A 24,669-nucleotide genomic window follows, 5' to 3' on the forward strand; every position below is an offset into this window, starting at 1 on the left:
CCGACTGGATTGCGGCCCTCGAGGACCGACATTGGACACCCCTGGTTTAAATGATGTAATATTGTGTTCTTGTTGTAAGATGGAAAAATGAATAAAGAATTTGAAAAAAAAAAAAAAAAAGATTTTCTGTGCATGCCATCATAGTACTGTTATGAATCAGTGTAATACCTAGATCTGAGGATCAGCATAACAGCACCATAGCTTACTTAGATTCATAAGGGCATGTATGGCCAAGGGGGAAAATAGTGAATTTCAAGATGAAAAAGAGAAATTAATGATTTTGTTTGTTTGAATTGCTATTTGAATTCTCTGAAAACCTGTCTAGCCAGTACTGCGCCTTAAACAATTTCTTGTTGAAAGCCGTTTAACTTATTTAGTTAACTTTTTTCCTTCACTATATTAGCAGGACGTATTGTCCAGGAAAGAAAGCAGTCAGAAAATTGCCGCCTACAACCAGGGTATTGCTGAAGCTATTAAACGCCAGAAAAATGAAAAACCCTTTGAAGTTCAAGTAAGATCATTTGGTCTTTTTATTCATTGCCATCACTAAGGGCTCCTTTTATGAAGCCACGTTAGCAGCTTTATCACACACACCTTTTTAGCACGTGCTAACTCCTGCGCTAGCCGAAAAACTACCACCTGCTCAGGAGGAGGAGTAGGGGCTAGCGCGGCAGGCAAATTAGCACATACTATTATGCGCGTTAAACTGCTAACGTGGCTTTGTAAAGGAGCCCTAACATTTGCATTGTAGATGCATCTTTGTTTTCTATTGCCTTTCATGGTTCTGCGATTTGGATTTGTTTTGAGTATAATCTCAAACCTTAATCAAGATAGATATCAAGCCAACTACTGGCCAGTCAGATTCTAAATTGCACAGATTTTCAGTGGCAGTTACACATAAACTACCACTTTGAAGATACAGTACATGTATAGCTTTGAATAGTAAGTTATGTATTTAGAAATTATACATGCTTTTTATCCTTTGGCATCTAGGTATCTAGATTATGGGGGTAATTTTTATAAATCATATTTTTACATGCAGCCAATGGCTCTTATAAAATTGCACACAGCTAAAAGTAAGCACACTGCAAGACTGCATGTAGACATTCCTTAAGGCATGATTTGAGTGGAAATAGAATGGATTTGCAGTGTAGGTAGGGGCCCCAGATGTTCATTTTGCTAAAGTCAGGGCTATAATTTCATGACTATGCTTATCAAATATTAACCATTAAAAGGATCATTCTGAACTTGTCTATATTGAACTAAAGACTTTGTACCAATGTTTAAGAGTGAAAGTATAATAGTCCTTCCTTTGAAAACTGCCATGCAATTTTTCCCGATCTGGCTTTGAAAACCCAGAGGTGTAGAAAGGAATTCTTGGCCTTGTGGCCAAGAGTCCTGGCACTTGGGGCTACTTTCTTGCTTAAATTTCCAGCATAATGTTTTATTTCTTATCAAAGTAAAAATTTCCTTTTTTTGAGCCTAAACAAGTATTAGATTTTTTAGGGCCAAAAGAAAGGTTGGTATCTTAGTCCTTGATGAATGACCTGTCTACTGGCTATAGGAGAGATAACCATTCCATCATTCTATTTTTGAATAACTATTCTGTTAATTGTGAAATTTATTTCTTTTCTTGGTTCTAAATTTGTGGACTGAATAATTGATTATATTGCAGTATACATTTTAGTATACATATAGGATAATTTTCCTTTCTGTATTTTCTGATCTCTTTCAAGACAGTAAATGCTTGATAAATTGTAAAAGGATATAAATAAAAAAATATAAAAAAAAGAAAACTGCCATGCAAACATTTGCTTTGTTTCTTGTAGAGAGAGAATTCAGCAGCAGCTGAAAAAGCAAGTAGATTATGTCACAGCTATGAGGCACCCTAGCATATGTTCCCAAGTTCACTCCACTACCTACACTCCATAGGGCAACAATTCCCTGTAGTGGAGCCAGTATCAGCCAGGGAGACACTGTCCTGAAGAGGAGCTCTGTTTATACTATACCCTTCCCCCCTCTAGTGGCAGGCCCTCTCTCTCTTTTTCTATTATCCCTCCAGAAGCTTCCTTGGCATTCAATTAGGATTACCAGACATTTGGGAAAACCTGGACATGCCCTCTGTATAGGGGATTGTCTGGGTGTTCAGATGAATTATCAAAACCCAGCAGTTTGTCCGGGTTTTGGAGGGCCTCCGAGGATGCGATATTACATGCATGTGACATCATCCTGTTGCATCCATCGCAGACTCTCGACCAACTTTCGCAACACATTATAGTCGCCTCCCTCTCTTCGATAATCACTTCACTGGTGGATGCTCTCTTCCAATCTTTCCAGAGGATTGTTATTCCACACACCTCTTCATCAGAAAGTTCTCACCATGGATTAGTCATCCTATGCTGGGGGGAGCTCATCTGGATGACCTACACACTCAAGGCCTCTGGTCCACCAGAGATTGACACCATAATATAAATCTGTTGGAACTCAAAAGCGATTTACATTGCTCTCAAAGCTTTTCAGCATCTTCTACAAGATCAAGTTCTCTTTGTCCGTATAGTCAATCAGGTGGCCATGTACTATATAAACAAGCAAGGTAGAACAGGGTCTCTCCTTCTCTATCAGAAGGCTCAAAAGATTTGGAATTGGGCAATTCCTCACAATATCTTCCTTAAAGCTGTTTACATTCAAGGAGAACAGAATTCTTTAGCGGACAAACTAAGCCGCATTCTTCAACCTCACAAATGGATGCTGAACTCAGCAGCTCGCCATCCCATCTTCTCTCTGAGAGCCTGTAATCTTGATCCACCATCAAAATCATTCTGTCTTTTAAAAATTTTTTGTCTTAGTTGATTACCTTGTGTGATCTCTTGCTATAACCATTTTCTAATGGTCTAGCAGGGTTAATTTACTTCTTACTTTTGCCTAGAGAAGAAGAGTTTGGGGCTTCTGAGGAGGGGCAGTGTGGTTGGTCTGCCTGTCTTTTTTCTACCATTATGCTTCTATATTTCAGTAGGAAATATCATAGTGTGCATTTCATCCTACTTGTAGTTCCTTCAATGGGTTTGGGTGTGGAAAATGTTCTTGCACGTTTCTCTGGTTTCTGTTTGTAAAATTCACACACAAGACCTTGTTCTGAGTCTGTTGTTTTCTGGCTGGCCTTCTGGTATTACGCTTATGCTCCAGCAATTCTAGTTCTCCTCATTTTGGTTTTCTTCATTGCTTACTTCTCTGTGCAACACTGAGGTTTTCTCCTGATGGTTGCCCATTTACTCTTGTGTTTTCTGCTACTTGTGACCACTTTCCTTGTAATACCTCTATTGCTTCTCAAGAAGATGCTATTCAGCACCTAACTCTTCAGGCACATTGCCTCTTTTTGTTTAATTAGGTCACTATCAACTCTCTTTTCACCTTCAGTTTATGCCACTGGCTCAGAAGTAATTTCTTCAATTTTTGGGGGGGAGTATCACACAGCTAAGCTATGTTGCTTGTGATCCTTCTTTTATAGCAAAGTAAGAGGGCACAGGAGTTCAATGACACGGATTTGTTACTTGGTTTTTTTTCTGTTCACCTTCTTGGGTACATCTGTTTTCACAGGGCTACCTCTTTTATGGCTCATTTCTCTGTTCTTTATTCTAACGCGCCATTAACAGGGAACAGTAGTTTGAAAGTTTAACATACGTTCCATCTAGAAATATGCTTTCATGGGTTCAGGTCCCAATTTTAGTACTGCATTTTAGTATCACTTTAACTTTACTAAGCTCCTCTGTTCAGTACACGAGGAGCCTTTAAAAAAACAAACAAACCAAAAAACATTTGACCAACTTGTTTTTACAAGAATATTAAATCTGTTCACACTTTCCTTACTAAATCTCTGAGGGGATTTCATGTTTACTGGCACATTGCTTGTTTAATATGCTTCCCCTTCCTGTTCTCTACTGATTTTCTCATTTTTATGTTTAAATCAGTTTTTATTAACAAGAAGAACCACAAAACAACAAATGCAAATTGGCAGACAATAAATTGAAAGTATACAAGAGAGGAACCCTCCCAAGAAGACTGGACTCTGATGTCCTCCGGGGTTATAAAGGCACCCTTGCCTCAAAATGATTTTCTCATTTTAAGGCTTATTACAATCCTTTCTCAACCTTTGCGAGATTAAAAAAAAAAAAAAAAAACCCCAAACAAACAACTATAATAAAAATAATTGTTATCAGGAAATTATTTTCTCCACAGTAAGCCGCTATGTCATTCTAATCTTATATTTCATATAATCGGCTTTTTTTTTCTTCGAGAATAGTTCCTCCTTTTAATCCTCTAAGGCTATTCTTTTCATGAGAATCATTGCTTATAAAATTCCTTTCCCTTTTCATTAGTATCTACTCTGGGACATGACTGGTTTCAACTGCTCATTTGTTCTGCTGATTCATATGGGTGCATTAGCCAGTAGTCCTTTTTTTGTTTAGTTCTTGAATCATTTTGGCATCTTTATTGCCTCTGTTTAGATTCACCTGCCTCTAGGAGGTCGTTTACTATTTTTCCAACCTCCATGCATATAGGTTTTCTCGGAATCCTCCATTTACCTCTGTTCATTTTTTGCCATTATGCTCCCTCCCTTGCCTCTGCGCTCTCATATCAGACATTAGGTCTAGGTTTTTGCGAGGCAACTTGAATTTTTCTGAGTTCTTGGAACCCAACTCTCCCTCCATCTCTTTATTAAAGCTAGGGAGTCCCACATGTGAGAATATGCTGCCTGCTTGTCTAAGGATAAAACACAGTTACTTACCGTAACAGGTGTTATCCTGGGACTGCAGGCAGATATTCTCACAACCCGCCCACCTCCCCTAGTTGGCTTCTTCGATCGAGCGTAGAACTGATGACCTCGTGAGCTGGTATTGGGCAGGAAGGCACTCGCACATGCACGGTGTGAGCAGTCTAAAAGCTTGCTAATCTTAAAGTAATACTACACTTTTCACTATTCGTACTGGGGCTCTGTGGATGACGCCACCCACGTGAGAATATCTGCCTGCTGTCCCAGGAAAACACCTGTTGATAAGTAACTGTGCTTTCCAGTAGCTCTACCGATTAACACACAAAATGATCGCCTGTATGTGCCTTCAACAACATTGAAGTGTGAGGTTAATGACAAATGCCTACTACAGACTAGAGAGTTGCGCGGGGACAGAAATCCCACCCATCCCCGCCAGTATCCTCTCCGTCCCCACCCATCCCCGCAAGGAATTACCTCCATCCCCGTCCGTCCCCATAAAAAGCAGCAATTTCTTCTGACAGGATCATCAATTCCACAGTTTCTTTTCTGTTTGCGCTGCTGTTTTCCTTGTGGAATCTCTTTGGTGGAACACTTTTTTTGTTTTCTGTTCAGGTAATTAAGTTATAAATCCCCTCTTTTACTAAGGCTGACGTGTCCATTATATTATATGGACGAACCCTGCTTCCAAAGCCTTCCATCCCCGTGGGAGTCCCGTTGGCTAGAGGGGGATCCTGTGGGTTAGGGGCATTCCCGCGGGACTCCCGTGGTCCCCGTTCCCGTGCAGACCTCTACTACGGACCCATCCAACCTTCAGCCAATCAGTCATGATTTCGGTCACAATCTCAAAACATGGATTCACAGATTTGTTCTTCATCAATCCTGGGGTTAAAGTTAATGGCGCATACTACTGAGATGTCCTCTTGATGCAGAAGCTGTTGCCAGCAATCTGTCACATGTCGGAAGACTACTTTATCTTCTAACAGGACAATGCATCAGCACATCAGACAAAGGAAACCATAGAACTGGTACATAGGGAGACCCCAGACTTCATTGGTCCAGACCTCTGATCTGCGAATTCATCAGACCTAAACCCGGATCTGGGTTGATACAGGAATGTGTCTACCAGACAGCAATATCTGACATCAAAGACCTTAAACAGAATCTCATCTTTGTTTGGGATGAGCTGAAGCAGAGCATCATTGACAAGTTCATAGATCAGTGGCAGCCAAGACTGAGGACATGCCTTCATGTAAAGGGAGCGCACTTCGAACATCTGCTTAACTGAAACATTACTTTTGGACTTTACATTTTTCTGCAAGATACGCCATAAAACAAAGTGTTTTTATTCAGTTCACAATTGATTTTCACAAGGTATGTTGTGGTGCAGTGAGAAACATTTGCAACATTTTACATCAACTTCATTCAGGACATGGCGCACTAAATTTCATAAGAATCGGCCGAGTTCTGTGGACGATATGACAAACATTTTAGTGTGTGTTTTTTTTTCATTGTTGTTTCTCAGTGTATAAGTAATATATAAATTTAAAAGTGGAATTCATGTTATATAGATTGTGACATATTATACAAGCTTTGTAGCCATCTATTCAGGTTTTAAAAATAGTATAATGTATTGTATCCAGCTGTTTGTGCCACAAGAAACAGCATGTTTTTTTGCTCATAGAAATCATACATTTTAAGGAAAAGGCCACCCACACCTTCATCTTGGATTAAAGAAGTACCGCATGCATATTGCTTGTTACAGCAAGTAGAATACAAAAAAGAGAAAGAGGCGAGGGCCAAGCAAGATCAAGAGCTTCTTGATCGACTGGAACAATTTCAACTTGCTGAACAGTAAGTCTTGCTTCTTTAGCTTTTCCAAAAAATGGTTTGTAAACAGATGAGTATACAAGCTCCCATATGTATTCCAGGACCCTTTACCAATGTCTTATCACAAATCTTAGTAATAATCTAAACAGCTATTAAAAACTAGTGAGGTTTTTGCCAGAGTATTAAGCCTTATCTCAGGACAAACAGACAGCATATTCTCACATGTGGGTGACGTCATCCACAGAACCCTGGTATGGACAGCTGCCAAAGCTCTCTTGCACTTTAAGAACTTTAAAAAGTTTGCGACTAACCGCACCGTGCATGCATGAGTATTTTATGTTTATTAAGATTTTTGATATATCTCTCCTGCATTTTACTGATCTAAGCGGTTTACAATATAACAATTAAATAATGAAAGGAATTCCATTGAACCTATTCAGATAGAAAAGATAGAGATAGAGACAAGATATGTACACATCCCAACAAGTATTCTATGGAGATACAAACAAAGATTACCTTAAAAACAAAAAAAAAGCCACCGCCCTCTCCGTAAAGTAGAATTTCCTAACATTGCTCTTGAATCTACCACTCTCATCCTCAAATTATGTCCTCTGATTTTACCATTTTCCTTTCTCTGGAAAAGATTTTGTTCTATGTTAATACCAGTGGCGTACCTAGTATAATTGACACCCGGGGCCCATCATTTTTTGGCACCCCCCCATCTGTACGAAAAACATGATTTTTAGTAACAAGCCACATGTCACACATGAGTACCTAGGAAAAGGCAGCATCTTACATACTGCAGTGAGCAGTACAACATCAATACACCCATTGTAAAACTAAACAAGCCAGACTAGTACAGATCAATCCTACACCGTCAATCCTAACAGAAAACCACAGAAAACACCTTCGCTTAATATGGAATATGTCATCACAAACTAACCCCTCCCCCTTTTACAAAACTGTAGTGTGGATTTTAGCCACGGTGGTAACAGCTCTGATGCTCATAGGATTCTGAGCATTAGAGCTGCTACCACCACGGCTGGTGCTAAAAAATGCTCCACAGTTTTGTAAAAGGGGAGATAAAATAGAAATACATAGAAAAAGGTTAAATTGAACCAGCAAGAAGCTGGACTCTGCATACAATGCAACACCACAGAAACAGTGACACATGTCTCCTAAAGCAATAAATAAATAGAAAATTTTTGTTCTACCTTTGTCTTCTCTGGTTTCTGCTTTCCTCATCTTCTTGTTACTCTCTTCCTTCCATCCACTCTTCTCTCTGCATCTTCCATTTGCTCTGTTATTGTGCCTCTCCCTTTCTCCCTCCTTCCAAATTGGTCTGGCACCCATCTTCTTCCCTCCGCTCCTTTCATAATCTGACATCTCTGTCTTCTTCCCTGCCAGCGTCTTCTCCCAACTCTCTCTTCCCCATTTTCCTGCAGCGTCTTCTCCCCACTCTCTGTTCCTCATTTCCCTTCAGCATCTTCTCCCCACTCTCTGTTCCCCATTTCCATTCAGCATCTTCTTCCCACTTTATCTTCCCCATGTGCTTTCAGCGTCCTTCTCCCCCCTCTGTTTTACCCTGTTTTCCTCTCCACCCCACCTTTTCTCCCTTTCTTTCTCCCTGCCCCTTACCTTCGTGGTGCTTTTTTTCCCCCCCCCCCCCGGCCCGGACAACAGGCCCAGTCTGACAAACCTCCCTGCCCTGTGGCCAGCAATGTCTAAACTACCTTCTTACAGCAGCCGGAGTGTTGTAGTTGCATATGGCTGCCGTAAAGGTCGTCTCTGATGCAACTTCCGGTTGCGTCAGAGATGACCTTTACGGCAGAAACACGTAGCTTCAACGCTCTTGCTCAGGGGTGACCACACTTTTTGGGCTTGCGAACTACTTTTAAAATGACCAAGTCAAAATGATCTATCAACAATAAAATGTAAAAAAAACCACAAAGCACACTGTACGCTGAGAAAATGTTAATTATCATTCCTATTCTGGGGTTTTTTCAAAGAGGTCAAGGCAGATGACTCTAAGCACTGTCACCTCAGTAACAACCATACAAAAATAGACAAATACCCCCCTCCCTTTTTAATAAAGCACAATAGCAGTTTTTAGCGCAGGGAGCTGCGCTGAATGCCCAGGGCTGCTCTCAATGCTCATAGGCTTCCTGCGCTAAAAACCGCTATTGTGCTTTAGTAAAAGGGGGGCCATAGTGCAAAATATAAATAGCAGATATAAATTCAGACACATTTTGATCACTAAATTTAAAATAAAATAATTTTTTCTACCTTGTTGTCTGGTGATTTCATGAGTCTCTGGTTGCACTTTCTTCTTCTGACTGTGCATCCAATCTTTCTTCCCTTCTTTCAGCCTATATGCTTCCTCTCCTCCAGACCCCATTCCCTCCCCCAACTTTTTCTTCCTCTCTCCCTGCCTCCCTTTCTTTTTTTCTCTCTTCATGCCCCCTTTCTTTTTCTCTGTTTCCCTTCTTTCCTTCTGTATCCCTGCCTGCCCCCTTTCTATCTTTTTCCCTGCCCTCCCCCAAGCCATTGCTGCCGCCATCGGGGAACAGCCCCCCAAGTCACCGCCATCAGGTAACATGCCCCAAAGCTCTCCTTCCCTGCGTCGGGCCGACCAGTATTCCTCTTCCCAACATCAATTCTGCCGTCAGAGAAGAAGTTCCGCCCAGCTAGGCAGAGATTGGCTGGCCCGAACTTCCTCTCTGAAGGCAGAATTGACATCGGGGGAGAGGTGGCTGATCGGCCCAGTAGAATTTTCCAGACCTGGCCGGCTGTGCACCCCCCCCCTAAGGCTGCACCTGGGGCGGACCTCCCCCCCCTTGGTACGCCACTGGTTAATACCTTTCAAGTATTTGAACGTCTGAATCAAATTTCCCCTGTCCCTCCTTTCTTCTAGGGAATACATAGGCAGGGCTTCCAGTCTCTCCTCATACGTCCTGAATATGTATACCCTAGAAGAAAGAAGGGACAGGGGAGATATGATTCAGACATTCAAATACTTGAAAGGTATTAACATAGAACAAAATCTTTTCCAGAGAAAAGAAAATGGTAAAACCAGAGGACATAATTTGAGGTTGAGGGGTGGTAGATTCAAGAGCAATGTTAAGAAATCCTACTTTACGGAGAGGGTGGTGGATGCCTGGAATGCACTCCTGAGAGAGATGGTGGAGAGGAAATCGGTGACGGAGTTCAAAAAAGCATGGGATGAACACAGAGGATCTAGAATCAGAAAATAATAGTAAATATTGAAGAACTAAGGCTAGTACTGGGCAGACTTGCACGGTCTGTGTCTGTATATGGCCTTTTGGTTGAGGATGGGCTGGGGAGTGCTTCAATGGCTGGTAGGGTGTGGATGGGCTGGAGTGATCTTTGACAGAGACTTCAACAGTTGAAGCCCAAGCACAGTACCGGGTAGAGCTTTGGATTCTTGCCCAGAAATAGCTAAAAAGAAAAATTTTTTAAAAATCTAAATTGAATCAGGTTGGGCAGACTGGATGGACCATTCGGATCTTTATCTGCCGTCATGTACTATGTTACTATGTAAAATAATAATTAAATTATAAATTAAAAGATTAAACATTAATTAAATTAAGTTAAAATAAAATAAATTCCAGTCTGACATTAGTTCCTGATATTAGAGGTCTGCAGAGGCAACAGGCCAAGGAGAGAAAGAGTAACCAACACTCGGCCATCTCCGACAGGGCTGTCCCACTGGCTGCACTGTTGCTAATAGTAATCTGCTGGCTTGAATAGTTGAAGGCAGGAAGAAGTCAGCAGCCACCAATGAAACTGGCCCACTGCTTCATTGCTGGAATAGCACATCCATAGATATAGCAGTATCCAGTGCTGACCAGTAGCACCCACGTCCAGCATCTGCTCTGCCTCTTCACCGGTTCTCGCACTGCTCAGCCCTTCCTCCCAGTTGCTGTAGTGATGTGAGTGTCTTCCTGCTCAATGTAGGTGCACAGCTCCTCAGTTCTCAGTTTTCCGCGGAGCTTTGAAGTCGTGTGTGAAACGGTCTCCATTTTATTTTGCCTTGCCACTTGCACGTTTTTCTGATTTTCTTCTTTTTTCTTATTTCTTCCTTTTCTCTAGCATATAATAATCTCTTCTCCTGATTACATCCCCTCTTTTTATGCTTTGTAAACTCTTTCTCTTCTCTCTTCCCATATTTTTTAAACTCTGTAAACCGTGTCGAGCTCCACTTCAGTGGAGAAGATGCGGTATATAAACCTAAGGCTTAGTTTAGTTTAGTTTAGTTCCTTGTTATATTAAAAAAGTTTACTTTTTTTTCTTCTTCTTTCCGAAGCTGTTTTTGACGGTTGGGCCTTTGCCTCAGCCTTCGGGTTTTGATTTGGCTGAGGCAGTTTTTCCACCCATGTCCCACACATTAACTGGCTTCAAGAAGTGTGGCAGGTGCCAGCACACTATTTCTTTAACTGAGCCACACAAATGGTGTATCCAGTGCCTGGGCTCGTACCATCGCATGGAGTCTTCTATGCGCTGTTCGACCTTGCAGAAGCGCTCCATTAAGAACTGCCTTCTACAACAAAAACTTATTTTCGGTACCATGGATACATCGCAGGTACCTTCGACACCTTCCAAACCATCGACATCGAAGGCATCACCATCGTCCGAGGTACCAGCTTCCATGCTGGTGTCAGAGGCTATAGCTCCGTCGGGTAAGCCAGCTAAGAAGTCACCAGCTTCCCAGACGAGGTCTGGCCACTAAGGTATCGAGTCTAGTCGTACTGGCAAAGCAGAGGCCATCGATGCACTCGCTTTGAGGGGTACATCTTCATTGATGTCATCATCTCTGGAGTGAGTCACAGCACCAGTGATACCAGTGTCTAAGTCACAGGTATCGATGCAGGCTTTTAGAGAGAAACTTGATGCTCTCAGTTGGTGTTCAAGGACATGTTCCAGCTTGTTACCCCGATGTCAGCTCCTCCGGTACCGGCCAGCCTGAGCGTTGTCCCATGCAAGATGCAGGTACTACCACTGCCTGCTCAGTACCGTGCCATTCTTGACACTGATCGTCATTGAGTCATTCTTCTCGACACCGTTCTTGAAGGTACCGAGCCCCTTCTGCAAAGCATCGATCTTCAAGACATTGATCTCCTTCTTCAAAGTGTTCACATCAGAAGGCTCATTCTTCTGAGACTCCAGGCATTCGTCTCCATGTCTTGGATCTTCAAAATCCAAAATATTTATCCCAAATGCTCAGATAAGCATTTGGGAGAAATGTTTCATTGTACTGGTCCCGAGTCAAATGCCGGTACTGTTCTCCTTCCATTCCAGTAGATTCAGATCATCATCTGGATTCTGACCAGGGCGCAACCCCATCTTCCACAGAGGCCTTTGATTCTCAGGCAGAATACTCTCCTTGTACTACTTCTCACTGAGAACCTTCTCCATCTGAGCTGGTCTCCTTTACTCGCTTCATCAGACAGATGAGTGATAATAATAATAGCTTTATTTATATCCCGTCATACCTTTTCAGTAAGGACATGATGCAGATGGACATGGACATGGAGGGAGGTAGATCATTCCTATTCCTGTTTTTTATAAACCTCAACTTTCGCATCAATCTCTTGTAGTTGAATCCACTCTAAAAAAAAATCTGTTCCTTCTAAGGTCTATGCCACAGTTTCCCCAGGCCGAGAAGGTTGAACAATGGACAGATTTGGGAGACGTCTATACTAGAATTCCATGCTGGCTAATAGAGTCATCAATTATAATTTTTATTTTACTTGCTATTTCAAATATTTGGTAAAGTAAATGCCAAATTATTTCAAATATCTTCCATCTCATAAGAAGTCAGAGTTCCAGTATATGTTCAATACTCTCACTCAACTCAGACAGTATATGGTGCAGTCAGCATATGATGCCTTTGAGCTGTCTTCTAGAGTTTCTGCAATCTCTGTGGCCATGAGAAGGCTTGCATGGCTAAAGATAGCAGATATTGACGCTAACCTCCAGGATCGCTTAGAAATATTCCCTGCTCTTGGAGATGAGCTTTTTGGAGATACTATTCAAAATGCAACTAAAAAACTTTCAGAGCATGAAAAGTCTTTTAACTTGCTGCTGAAGCCTAAGTTTAAATTCCCTGCTTCTAAGTCTTTCAAACCATCTACTTTATATCAGAGGCATTATACACCAAATTCTACTCCTCTTTCCAAGCCACAGCAGAAAAAGCATCGTCCACAGCGTTCTCAAAAACCTCAGACCTCTGCTGCTCCCAAGTCAAATCAGCCTTTTTGACCGACTATTCAAGAGCATAATCTCAATCAAGATAACTATGCCTCTCCTTCTACCCATTGGAGGTCATCTAACATATTACCATCATCATTGGCAGCTCATCATCTCCAATCTCTGGGTTCTCAGTATCATTCGAGAAGGATATTTTTTTCATTTCCTCGTCATTCCTCCAGATCATCCTCCAAGAGAGTTTCCTTCCAACCCTCTGCAGTTCTCTCTTCTCCAGAAAGTCAAATCTCTGCTCATTTTCAATGCCATCGAGAAGGTTCCTTTGGACCAAGAGAACACAGGGTTTTATTCCCAATATTTCCTTGTCCCGAAGAAGACTGGAGGTCTTCGACCAATATTGGACTTCAGAGCTCTCAACAAATTTCTTGTCAAAGAAAAATTTCAGATGCTCTCTCTGGCATCCCTGTACCCTCTCCTGGATCAAAATGATTAGTTATGCTCTCTGGACCTCAAGGAGGCTTACACTCACATTCCCATGCACCTAGCCTCTCGCAAGTTTCTCAGATTTCGGGTGGGAAATCATCATTACTAATGCAAGGTTCTGCCCTTCGGTCTCGCATCATGTCCCAGAGTTTTCACCAAGTGTCTGGTGGTGGTGGCAGTAGCCTTGAGAACTTATGGTTTGCAAGTATTTCCCTATCTAGATGATTGGCTCATCAAAGATCCTTCATCTCAAGGTGTAGTAACACAACAGACTATATTGTACCTGTGAAATTTGGAATTTGAAATCAACTTCCCCAAATTTCAATCGCAGCAACGTCAAGATACTTTGATAAAGCTTTGCCATCAAGTGACCCTCCTTCCCTCTCAGCGAGGCACATGATGGCCCTCCTAGGTCACATGGCTTCTACTGTTCATGTGACTCTTTTTGCCAGGCTTCACCTACAGATCCCTCAGTGGTCCTTGGCTTCTCAGTGGTCGCAGGCTCTCGATCCACTTTCCCAGCACTTTACAGTAACGTCTTCTCTACGACAATCTCTTCAGTGGTGAATGCTCTCTTCCAATCTTTCCAGAGGTTTGCTGTTTCAGACACCCCCTCATCAGAAGGTTCTCACAACAGATTCATCAACCTACGCTTGGGGAGCTCACCTGGATGATCTCCGTACTCAAGGTCAATGGTCCGCCACAGATTGTTGCCATCACAGAAATCTGTTGGAACTTAGAGTGATTTTCAATGCTTTCAAGGCATTTCAACATCTTCTTCATGATCAAGTCATTCTCATTCGTACAGACAATCAAGTAGCCATGTACTAAGTGAACAAGCAGGGAGGAACAGAGTCTCTTCTCCTTTGCCAGGAAGGTTAGAAAATTTGGAATTGGGCAATTTTTCACAACATTTTTCTGAAAGCTGTTTACATTCAAGGAGAGCAAAATTCACTGGTGGACAAATTAAGTCACAACCTGCAACCTCACGAATTGACGCTGAACTCGGTAACTCTCCGTCAAATTTTTTCTTACTGGGGAACCCCTCAGGCTTTTTGCATCTCCCCACAACAACAAGCTGCCCCAATTCTGTTCCAGACTATACTCTCCTCATCGCCTGGAGGCAGATGCTTTTCTCCTGAACTGGACAAACCCAGTTCCTCTATGCATTTTCTCCATTTCCACTTATTCTCAAAATGCTTGTCAAGCTCAAACACGAATCAGCCACCATGATACTAATATAGTTGACTCCACCTAAGTGTACGTTTTGGTTATCTGCACCCTAACACCATGGTCCCGGTTTTTTTACATTAAAGTCAATGGACGTAAACTCCGGATATTTGCAATTTGGATAAGCACACAAGAAACATAGAAACATAGAAATAGATGGCAGATAAGGGCCACGGCCCATCTAGTCTGCCCACCCCAATGACCCTCCCCTACCTTTCTCTGTGAATAGATCCCATGTGTCTATCCCATTTGGCCTTAAAATCAGGCACGCTGCTGGCCTCAATAACCTGAAGTGGAAGACTATTCCAGCGATCGACCACCCTTTCAGTGAAAAAGAATTTCCTGGTGTCCCCGTGCAGTTTCCCGCCCCTGATTTTCCACCGATGCCCCCTTGTTGCCGCGGGACCCTTGAAAAAGAAGATATCTTCTTCCACTTCAGTGCGGCCCGTGAGATATTTGAATTAGAGAATGACACGGGGAAAAAATCTGTCCCCGTCACCGCCCCGTCACCGGCCCACCATCCTCTGCACCGCCCCGTCACCGCCGTTCCCTTCACCGCCCCATCACCGTCACCGCCATCCCTTTCACCGCCCCGTCACCGCCACTGCCATCCCATTCACCGCCCCGTCACCGTCCCCGCTGCATCCATATAAGCCTTAGTACTGTAATATTTAGCTTATTCCTTTCTTATAAATCAAAGTTCCTGCTGCTGAACTAGAGAAAGAGATGTTCAGCTGGCAGGGCTTTGTTTATAAATTTTTATCAACACAACTAATATACTATTTTATCCTAAAGCAAAAAATAAATAAATAAATATAATTTTTTTTTCTACCTTTGTTGTCTGGTTTCTGCTTTCCACATCTTCTCATTGAATTCCTTCCATCCACTTCTCTCTGCGTCTTCCATTTGCTGTTACTGTGCCTCTCCCTTAACCCCCCCCCCCCAATTGGTCTAGCACCCATCTTCTTCCCTCTGCTCCCGCATAGTCTGGCATCTGTCTTCTTCCCACTCTGTCTTCCACATTTCCCTTCGGGGTCTGTTCCTCTCCACCCTCCTTCAATGTCTGTCCTATTCCTTTCCACCACCACCCTTCCCTCCCTCCTTTACCATCTGTTCCTTTCTACTATCCTTCAGCTCCTCTCACCTAGCTTATCTATCTACCTTCCTCCCTCTTATTTTCATGGCACGTTACAATGTAATTTGTGCAAGCCACTGGAGCCTGCGAGCTCGGTCCCTGTCCCATCCCCACAAACCATCTCGCTTCTGTGCTCCTATTTTCTCCATTTCTAATATCTCCCCTATGTATCTGTCATTGCCCCCCCTGTGTCCATATACCATCCCCATGGCATGTCCCCTTTATGTCTCTGTCCCTATGCACATAATTTCCCCTCTTTCTGTTACCTTCCTGTGTCCAGATTTCCCCTATCTTCCTCTTCCATACCAGTGTGTCTCTTCTTTTCAACCCCATCTAGCTTTTTTCCCTGTTTCTTCCCCCCCCCCCTGCTTCTAGCATCTGGCTCACCTGCCAGTCCTTCCCTTTCTTTCCTGCTGTGGGTTTTTCTTTCCGACTTCATCCCCTTGGCCCAGAATCCTTTTCCCTTTCACTCCCTCCTTCCAATTTGAGCCGGGAACACTAGCGATCGCACGGTCCCCGCAGCTCACACCCGCCTGCCCAATCGATTCTAGTGTTTAGCCAGCTCTCTCCCTTCTCCTCACCTTAGTTTGTAGATTTTCTTTTTCGGCGACCCGCACGCTATCAGAGAGCCGCGCATGCGCGGCTGCTCAGTGTTCAATCTTCTTCTCTGCTGCAACTTCCTGTTTCCGGTTGCGTCAGAGCAGAAGATTGAACACTGAGAAGCCGCGCGTGCGGATCGCCGAAAAAGAAAATCTACAAACTAAGGTGAGGAGAAGGGAGAGAGCTGGCTAAACACTAGAATCGATTGGGCAGGCGGGTGTGAGCTGCGGGGACCGCGCGATCCTTCATGCCTCACTGCGGGGACAAGACCATTCACCGCCCCGCGGGCGGTGAATGGCCTTGTCCCCGTCGCCGCAGCGACTGCTAGTTTTCTTCCCCGTTTTCGGCGGGTGACCCGCGGCTAAAATGCGGTGGCCGCGGGTAAACCGCCACCGTGTCATTCTCTAATTTGAATGTCTCGATCATGTCACCCCTCTCTCTGCGTTCCTCGAGTGAGTACAGCTGCAACTTATCCAGCCATTCCTCATATGTGAGATCCTTGAGTCCCGAGACCATCCGGGTGGCCATTCTCTGGACCGACTCCAGTCTCAGCACATCCTTACGGTAATGCGGCTTCCAGATTTGCACACAGTATTCCAGGTGGGGCCTCACCATGGATCTATACAATGGCATAATGACTTCAGGCTTACGGCTGACGAAACTCCTGCGTATGCAACCTATGATTTGCCTTGCCTTGGATGAAGCTTGCTCCACTTGATTGGCAGTCTTCATGTTCTCACTGACGATCACCCCTAAGCCTTGTTCTGCTTCAGTTCTTGTTAGGATCTCGCCATTAAGGGTGTAAGTCTTGCATGGATTTTGGCTGCCCAGGTGCATGACTTTGCATTTTTTGGCATTGAAGCTGAGTTGCCAGGACCTAGACCAGCGCTCCAGTAGGAGTAGATCGTGCATCATGTTGTCGGACATTGAATTTATGTCTGTTGTGCTTTTGCCCACTACACTGCTTAGTTTGGTGTCATCGGCGAATAATGTTATTTTACCTCGCAGCCCTTCTGTCAAGTCTCTTATAAAGATGTTGAATAGGATCGGGCCCAGGACTGAGCCCTGCGGCACTCCACTGATTACCTCTGTCATTTCGGAGGGAGTGCCGTTCACCACTACCCTCTGAAGCCTACCTCCAAGCCAGTTCCCAACCCATTTTGTCAATGTGTCGCCCAATCCTATAGAACTCATCTTGCTCAGCAACCTGTGGTATGGTACGCTATCGAATGCTTTACTGAAGTCCAGGTATACGATGTCCAGGGATTCCCCAACATCCAGCTTCCTCGTCACCCAGTCAAAGAAGCTGATCAGGTTGGATTGGCAGGATCTCCCCTTAGTAAATCCATGTTGACGGGGATCCCGTAGATTCTCCTCGTTCAGGATCGTATCCAATTGGCGTTTGATTAGAGTTTCCATTAGTTTGCACACTATTGATGTGAGACTCACCGATCTGTAGTTTGCTGTCTCCATCTTGGAGCCTTTCTTGTGGAGTGGAATGACGTTACCCGTACTAAGGGAGAGATTGAAGAGCGCGGATAGCGGTTCCGCCAAGACATCACACAACTCCCTGAGCACCCTGGGTGTAGGTTGTCAGGCCCCATTGCCTTGTTAACCTTAAGCTTTGACAGCTCGCATTAGACACCGCTGGGTGTAAACTCGAAATTATTAAACAGGTCATCTGCGTCAACCCTTGTCTGTAGCTGAGGGCCAAGTCCTGGCGCCTCACGAGTGAAGACTGAGCAGAAGTATTCATTTAACAGTTGGGCTTTTTCCGAGTCTGCTTCTACATAGTCTCCGTCTGGTTTCCTAAGACGTACTATCCCGCCTGAGTTCTTATTTCTGTCACTGATATACCTGAAGAAGGATTTATCTCCTTTCTGGATGTTCTTCACTAGAGACTCCTCCATGCGGAATTTGGCCTCCCTAACTGCTGTTTTGACGGCTTTTGACTTGGCCAGATAGACTTCTCTAGAGTCCTGTTTCCCTGATTGTTTGTAAGAGATGAATGCTTTTTTCTTCTCCTTGATGAGGTCTGAAATCTCCGCAGAGAACCACTGTGGCTTATTGTTCCTTCGACGTTTACTTACTGATTTAACATAGTGGTTTGTTGCTTCTTGTATGGTGACCACATTTCTTCCACGTTATCGGTTTCTGCTTGGCTTTGTAGCGCCTGGTGAACGAAGTCTCCCATTTCTTTGAAGTTTGTGTCCTTGAATTTGAGGACCTTGGTCAGTGTGGTAGATTTAGTGAAACCTTTCCTGAGATTAAACCATACCATGTTGTGGTCACTAGAGGCCAATGTGTCACCCACCGAGACCTCTGTGACACTTTCTCCATTGGTAAGTATCAGGTCCAGTATTGCCTGATTCCTTGTTGGTTCCAACACCAGTTGCCTGAGTCTTGCTCCCTTCATAGAGTTTAATAACCTCCTGCTGCTGCCGGAAGCAGAGGAAAGCGTATCCCAATCCACATCAGGCATGTTGAAGTCACCTAACAACACTGTGTCCCCACGCAAGGTGATATTCTCTATATCTCCGATTAATTCCATATCTAGGTCATCCTGTTGTCTTGGGGGTCTGTATATTACGCCAAGATACAGGCATTTGTCCTTCCCTCTGGCCAAATTTACTCAAAGGGATTCCCCAGTGTAGTGGACATCTGTGATTCTAGTGACCTTAATGTCATCTTTAGTATATAATGCTACACCTCCTCCCATTTTGCCCTCCCTGTCCCGGCGAAGCAAGTTGTAACCCGGTATGACCATGTCCCACCCGTGGGAATCAGTGAGCCAGGTCTCAGATATCGCCACCACATCCAGGTCGGCATTCCTCATTTCTGTTTCTAATTCCAGGATCTTCTTTCCCAGATGTTTGTAATGTCTCAATGGGGATGTTCCCGCTTGAGCTACTTGGACACCTTTAGCATTATTCGCATGTTTTGTACTTTCCCTAGACCCAGAGTTACAACGTTTACAGGTTTGGATGCTTTGGGTGCACACTGATGTCATAGGTCCAACCTCTATTCTTTCACGTTACGTTCACTCCGGTAGGCTTCACACAGCAGCTTAAGTGCTGGGACAGCTGGGAAAGTGAGTGCTCCGCTTCCACTCAAGCTTGTAGGGCATAGCTTTCCTGTACTTTAGGCTCCAGCAGCCTATGCACCATATTTAAACTGAGCCGGCTTAACTACAGCCTCCCTCTACTCTCCCTCCACTCCTATTAGCGCACACTCTGTTTAAGCGCATGTGGCGACCCGGTCCGAGGGGCGTGAACTTAAGCGGAGTCAACTGTAGCTCCTCAGTGGCCCAGACAACCATGGTTCGCCCTTCTACTTCAACTCAGCATCAGGGAGCCTTTTCTTCTACCCATTTTTCCTACTCTTCTTACACAGAATCAAAGTTCTCTTCTTCATCCCAACCTGTTGTCTTTGCACCTGGCAACTTGATATCTCTCGGGCTGACTTCACCTGACCTTCAGTTTTTTCAACTGGTCAGGGACATCTTGAATTCTTCCAGAAAACCAGCCACAAGACATTGTTATACTCAAAAATGGACTCGGTTTTCTGCTTGGTGCAGTCTTCAGGAGCCACAATCCACTTCTTTGGCTTCAATTTTGGATTATCTACTCCATTTACCCCAGTCTGGCCTCAAATCCACCTCTATTAGAGTCCATCTTAGTGCAATTACTGCTTTTCATCAACCATTAGATGGAAAACTTCTCTCTGCTCATCCTGTGGTTTCCAAATTCATGAAAGGACTGTTCAATGTTAAACCACCTCTCAAACCACCTCCAGTAGTTTGGAATCTTAATGTTGTACTTGGTAAACTAATGAAGCCTCCATTTGAACTAATGTCTAAGGCTCATCTTAAATATCTCACTTGGAAAGTAGTTTTCCTCATTTCTCTCACGCTTGCTTGCAGTCAGTGAACTTCAAGCCTTGGTAGCAGATGTACAGTATTCCACCATGTACAGTATTCCATCATGATAAGGTGGTACTCCACAATCATCCGAAGTTCTTACACAAGGTTGTTACTGAGTTCCATCTCAATCAATCAATTGTGCTTCCAGTTTTTTCCTCCTAGCCTCATTCTCATCCTGGAGAAACAGCTCTTCATACTCTGGACTGCAAACGAGCATTGGCCTACTATTTGCAAAGGATTAAATCACATAGGTTTTCTCCACAACCTTTTTATCTCCTTTGATCCAAACAAGTTAAAATGCTTCCAAGAGGCAATTTCCAACTGGTTGTCTGCTTGCATCTCATTTTGTTATGCTCAGGCTGGGCTACAACTGGAGGGTTGTGACATAGCCCACAAAGTTCGATCCATGGCAGCTTTAGTAGCTTTCCTAAGTCTACTCCTATAGATGAAATATGCAAAGCTGCTACTTGGTCCTCGTTTCATACTTTCACCTTCCATTACTGTCTGGAATCCTATTCCAGATGGGATGGCCATTTCAGCCAAGCAGTACTACAAAATTTATTTTCTTAAAGGCCAACTCTCCCACCATCCCATTTCTGGTTAGCTTGGAGTTCACCCACATGTGAGAATATGATGCCTGCTTGTCCTGGGATAAAACACAGTTACTTACTGTAACAGGTGTTAGCCAGGGACAGCAGGCAGATATTCTCACAACCCACCCACCTTTCCTGGTTGGCTTCTTAGCTAGCTATCTAAACTGAGATGCTGAGCGCCAACGTCGGATGGGAAGACACTCAAGCATGCGCGGTGTGGTCAGTCGCAAACTTTCTAAAGTTCTTAAAGTGCAAGAGTGCTTTGGCAGCTGTACTGGGGCTCCATGGATGATGTCACCTACATGTGAGAATATCAGCCTACTGTCCCTGGATAACACATGTTATGGTAAGTAACTATGTTTTCTAGGTCCCTGGACTATCTTATCCCTCCTTAGACAACCTAGTGATCCTGATTGTCAGTACCAACCTACCACCACCATGCAGGCTTTTTGACAGTTATAATCTGCCGGTATGATCCCAAATGACTTAATGTTTACTCACACCCGGATTCTCTAATCGGTGCCCATGTTGGCGGCCACTGATTGCATGTCATTCACATGACAGCATCGGTTAGAGAATTGGGCCTTAAGCGTCTACATAGGCACAATTCACTTAAAGATAGGCGCTGGAAATGTAGGCCTGGAAAACCCTGGCCTTCTTTTCCGGTGCCTATTTTTACTGGGGGTCCCAAAAATAGTCCACAGATTGCCATCAGCTGATCCTGGCAGGGGAATCCCCAACAGCTGAGCTGGCAGGGAGTCCTGCCGGCTCAGCTACTTCAGGATTCCCCTGCCATGATTAACTGAACCAGCAGGGAGATCTCAAATTCCTCTCTACCTCCCCCCCCCCCAATTCCTCCATCCCTCCAAAGAGAGAGCTTCATCCTGCTGTGTGCAACACCCCACACATGCCTTCACACATTCTAAATACCATTCTTTGTACCTTTGGATGGAAAACTGGTAGGAGGGATGTTCACTCCCTCCTGCCGACAGGCCTGCCTCTTCAAATTGGTAGACTTTCCCCTTTCTGGTGCACCCTGAGATACACTGGGCGGGAACTGATGGACCAGGCACCTAAGGCCTATCTTTGCATGAATTGCACCTACATAGGCACTTTAGGTCAGCTAATGCCATGTCTGGTGCTGGCTATGCTTACTTTGGTGTTCAGCAGCCTAAAGCACCTACATAGGCGTTATTCTGGTTCCAGTAGGCACTTCAATGCTGTTTTTCGCTGTTTCTAACGGCATTCATCAATTAACTTAGGCGCTAGTAGGATTACTGATTTTCCTTTTTCTAGCCTGGCTGCAGAGAAAGCAAAATGTCAGAAAGAGAAGACTGAACAAACGTTGTCCTACAAGAATGCCTTGGAGACACAGGTAGAGAACACTTAAAGAATTAAGTGTGCCAGACAAACTTTATTTTTCATATTATAATTGTTTAGTAAACTTTCAATGATTATTGTCTTAAGAGAACTAGAATTAACACTGAGAAATGATAGGTAGCCAGTAATGCATAGGATTTCAGGTTCTGAGGTGAACAGTGCAATCTAAACAGTTCTTTCTTGTGTATCATATATAGCATAAAAACAACTGTTCTTATTGTCCCGCCAGACCAGCACTGAATGGATTGGTTTATGCTTCTCTGCCAGCAGGTGGAGACTGAGAACACATCGACTGTTGGCAGTAGTACAAGTAGGTTGTTCAGTCCCATCTACAATCAGTGGAGGTAGTAAGCCTGTGCAGTCTTTCTTTTTGATAGTTACGTCCTGTTGGATCTGATTAGTGGCCTTTTAATTTTTCCTTTTTTTGCAGTTTGGACAGAGCTTGGGGAACCCTTTCAGGGGTCTCTCCGACCTCGGGGGTGCCTCCCTCAAGTGGTTGAGTCCCTCCCTGCCACAGTTCAGGCAAAGACTACAGCTTTGAGAGCCTGTGGGGTCTGCTTTCATGTCCATTAAAGTTTTTGCTTTGTAAAAAAATAAAAAAGTCCTGAGGCAGCCGTCTGGAGTTAAGCTTTAAATTAGCTTTAATTGCTTTCTTTTTCTAACAGGTAGTTTATTCTTTGGTCTCCTGCGCGTTCGCAATGAGCACTTTTAAAAAGCAGAAATGTACATTTTGTGTGCATGTCGAGTGGTGGATGTGGGGACCAGAGTAGTAACAGCACATAAAGCTAAGTCTATTAGTTTGTGTAAGTACTTATAAAAAGTTATAAACAGAAAATGATAATGAAAGTAACAAGTATTAATATCTAATTAAATAATTATGGGTCACATACAGTTCAAGGATCAATGAGGAGAGTTGCCACGCTGTGCTAAGCTGCTCGAGTGGTGTTCTCAAGATCCTAATCTGGAATGACAATTTAGAGTAATATAATAGCGCTGATATTTAGTAGCGTTTTTGAGTGGTGGATGCAGCCAGCATGTACGTGAAGTGCTCCAGTCACTTTGAGGGGGGAATCCTCATCGGCTTCGGGTGCCGGCATGCAGGGTTCCCCTTCGTGCGTGCACCACTTGTTAGCTGTGGGCAATGGGGAAGCTCAGGCTTCCTCTACCACCCACACAGGGATTTCTCCAGCTGCCAACGGTCAGGGAAATAAGCCGATAGTGCTGGGGATTCCCTTACCTCTACAGCTACTCGAGTTGTGGACCCTCTGCTTTGGGGGATCTGGTCGGCCTCCCATTCCTTTCCTATGCATCAGAAAATTTGGAATTTGGTGCACACACAGTAGAAGACTCTGGATGCGCCTTTTCACTTGGTGTGGTTCATGGCCAGGCTCTATCCCATTCCTGATGGGGATAGGGATACCTTTAAGTCTCCTGTGGTTGATGCTTTGGTTTCTCCTATTGCACATAGGCATACGGTGCCAGTTGAAGGCGGTTCAGCTTAGAGAGACCCTCGAGACCGTAAAATGGAGTTTTTCCTTAAGCAGAGTTTTGACGTGGCTGCCTTGGCTGTCCAGGTGGTGATTTGTGGCGGTCTAGTGTCCCAGGCTTGTTTCCGGTGGTCTGAATGAATCCTTGATCAGGAGTCTGATGACTGGTCCTTGGTGGATCAGGAGGTGGCTAAGATTGAGCTTGGTGCTTCTTATCTCTCTGTTGCCATGTATGATCTGTTGTGAGCATCTGCCAAGTCCATGGCCCTCGGAGTAGCCACTCGCCGTACCCTATGGCTTCGGGGTTAGTTGGCGGATGTGGCCTCTAACTCTAAGCTCAGTAAATTTCTTTTTCAGGGCTCCTTCCTCTTTGGGGAGGAGTTGGATAAGCTTGTTCAAGCCATGAGTGACTAAGGTGTCTCAGCTTCCGGAGGACCGACCTCACCAGGTGTCTCGGGGTGGTGCCACCCGTGGGCATTTGTGTGATTTTTGTCAGTATCACCCTTGCAGGGGCTCAACTTCTTTCCTTTCCAGAGGACACTTTTTTCAGTGCATGCAGTTCTTTCAGGGAGCCTACCAGGGGGTCGTTATTCCACTGGTGGCTCCTCCTCTGCCCATCCGTCCCAGTGGATCATTGTAGGTCCTTCCCCTGGTTCCGGTAGGAGCCTGGTTGCGGGAATTTTACTGGGGGTGGGCTGAGATCACAATGGATCAATGGGTCCTAGAGGTGATTCAGGACAGCTATGCTCTTGAGTTTTATCAGACCTTACCAAATCTTTTTCTCTCATCTCCTTGTCAAGCAATTTGGAAGAAGCAGGCATTATCCCAGGACAAGCAGGCAGCATATTCTTAACACATGGGTGACGTCACCGACGGAGCCCTCGGTACGGACCTTTTTAACTAGAAGTTTCTAGTTGGCCGCACCGCGCGTGCGCGAGTGCCTTCCCGCCCGACGGAGGAGTGCGTGGTCCCCAGTTTCTTCGTTTCCGCGGAGCGAAGAAGACGCGTGTGTTTTT

General features: G+C 44.2%; 1 protein-coding gene across 3 annotated transcripts in view; it reads left to right on the top strand.

The window, feature by feature from the left end:
• The window catches only part of CCDC81 (coiled-coil domain containing 81), a 156,428-nt gene that overhangs the window by 82,548 nt on the left and 49,211 nt on the right, over positions 1 to 24,669 (top strand). For all 3 annotated transcript variants that reach the window (XM_033950548.1, XM_033950545.1, XM_033950546.1), the window contains 3 exons: positions 404 to 511; positions 6,450 to 6,619; positions 22,083 to 22,161. In XM_033950548.1, the coding sequence (XP_033806439.1) occupies positions 404 to 511; positions 6,450 to 6,619; positions 22,083 to 22,161 (357 nt within the window). The remainder of the gene's footprint in view (positions 1 to 403; positions 512 to 6,449; positions 6,620 to 22,082; positions 22,162 to 24,669) is intronic.

This window comes from Geotrypetes seraphini, chromosome 6, assembly GCF_902459505.1.
Source record: "Geotrypetes seraphini chromosome 6, aGeoSer1.1, whole genome shotgun sequence".
Lineage (NCBI taxonomy): Eukaryota > Metazoa > Chordata > Amphibia > Gymnophiona > Dermophiidae > Geotrypetes > Geotrypetes seraphini.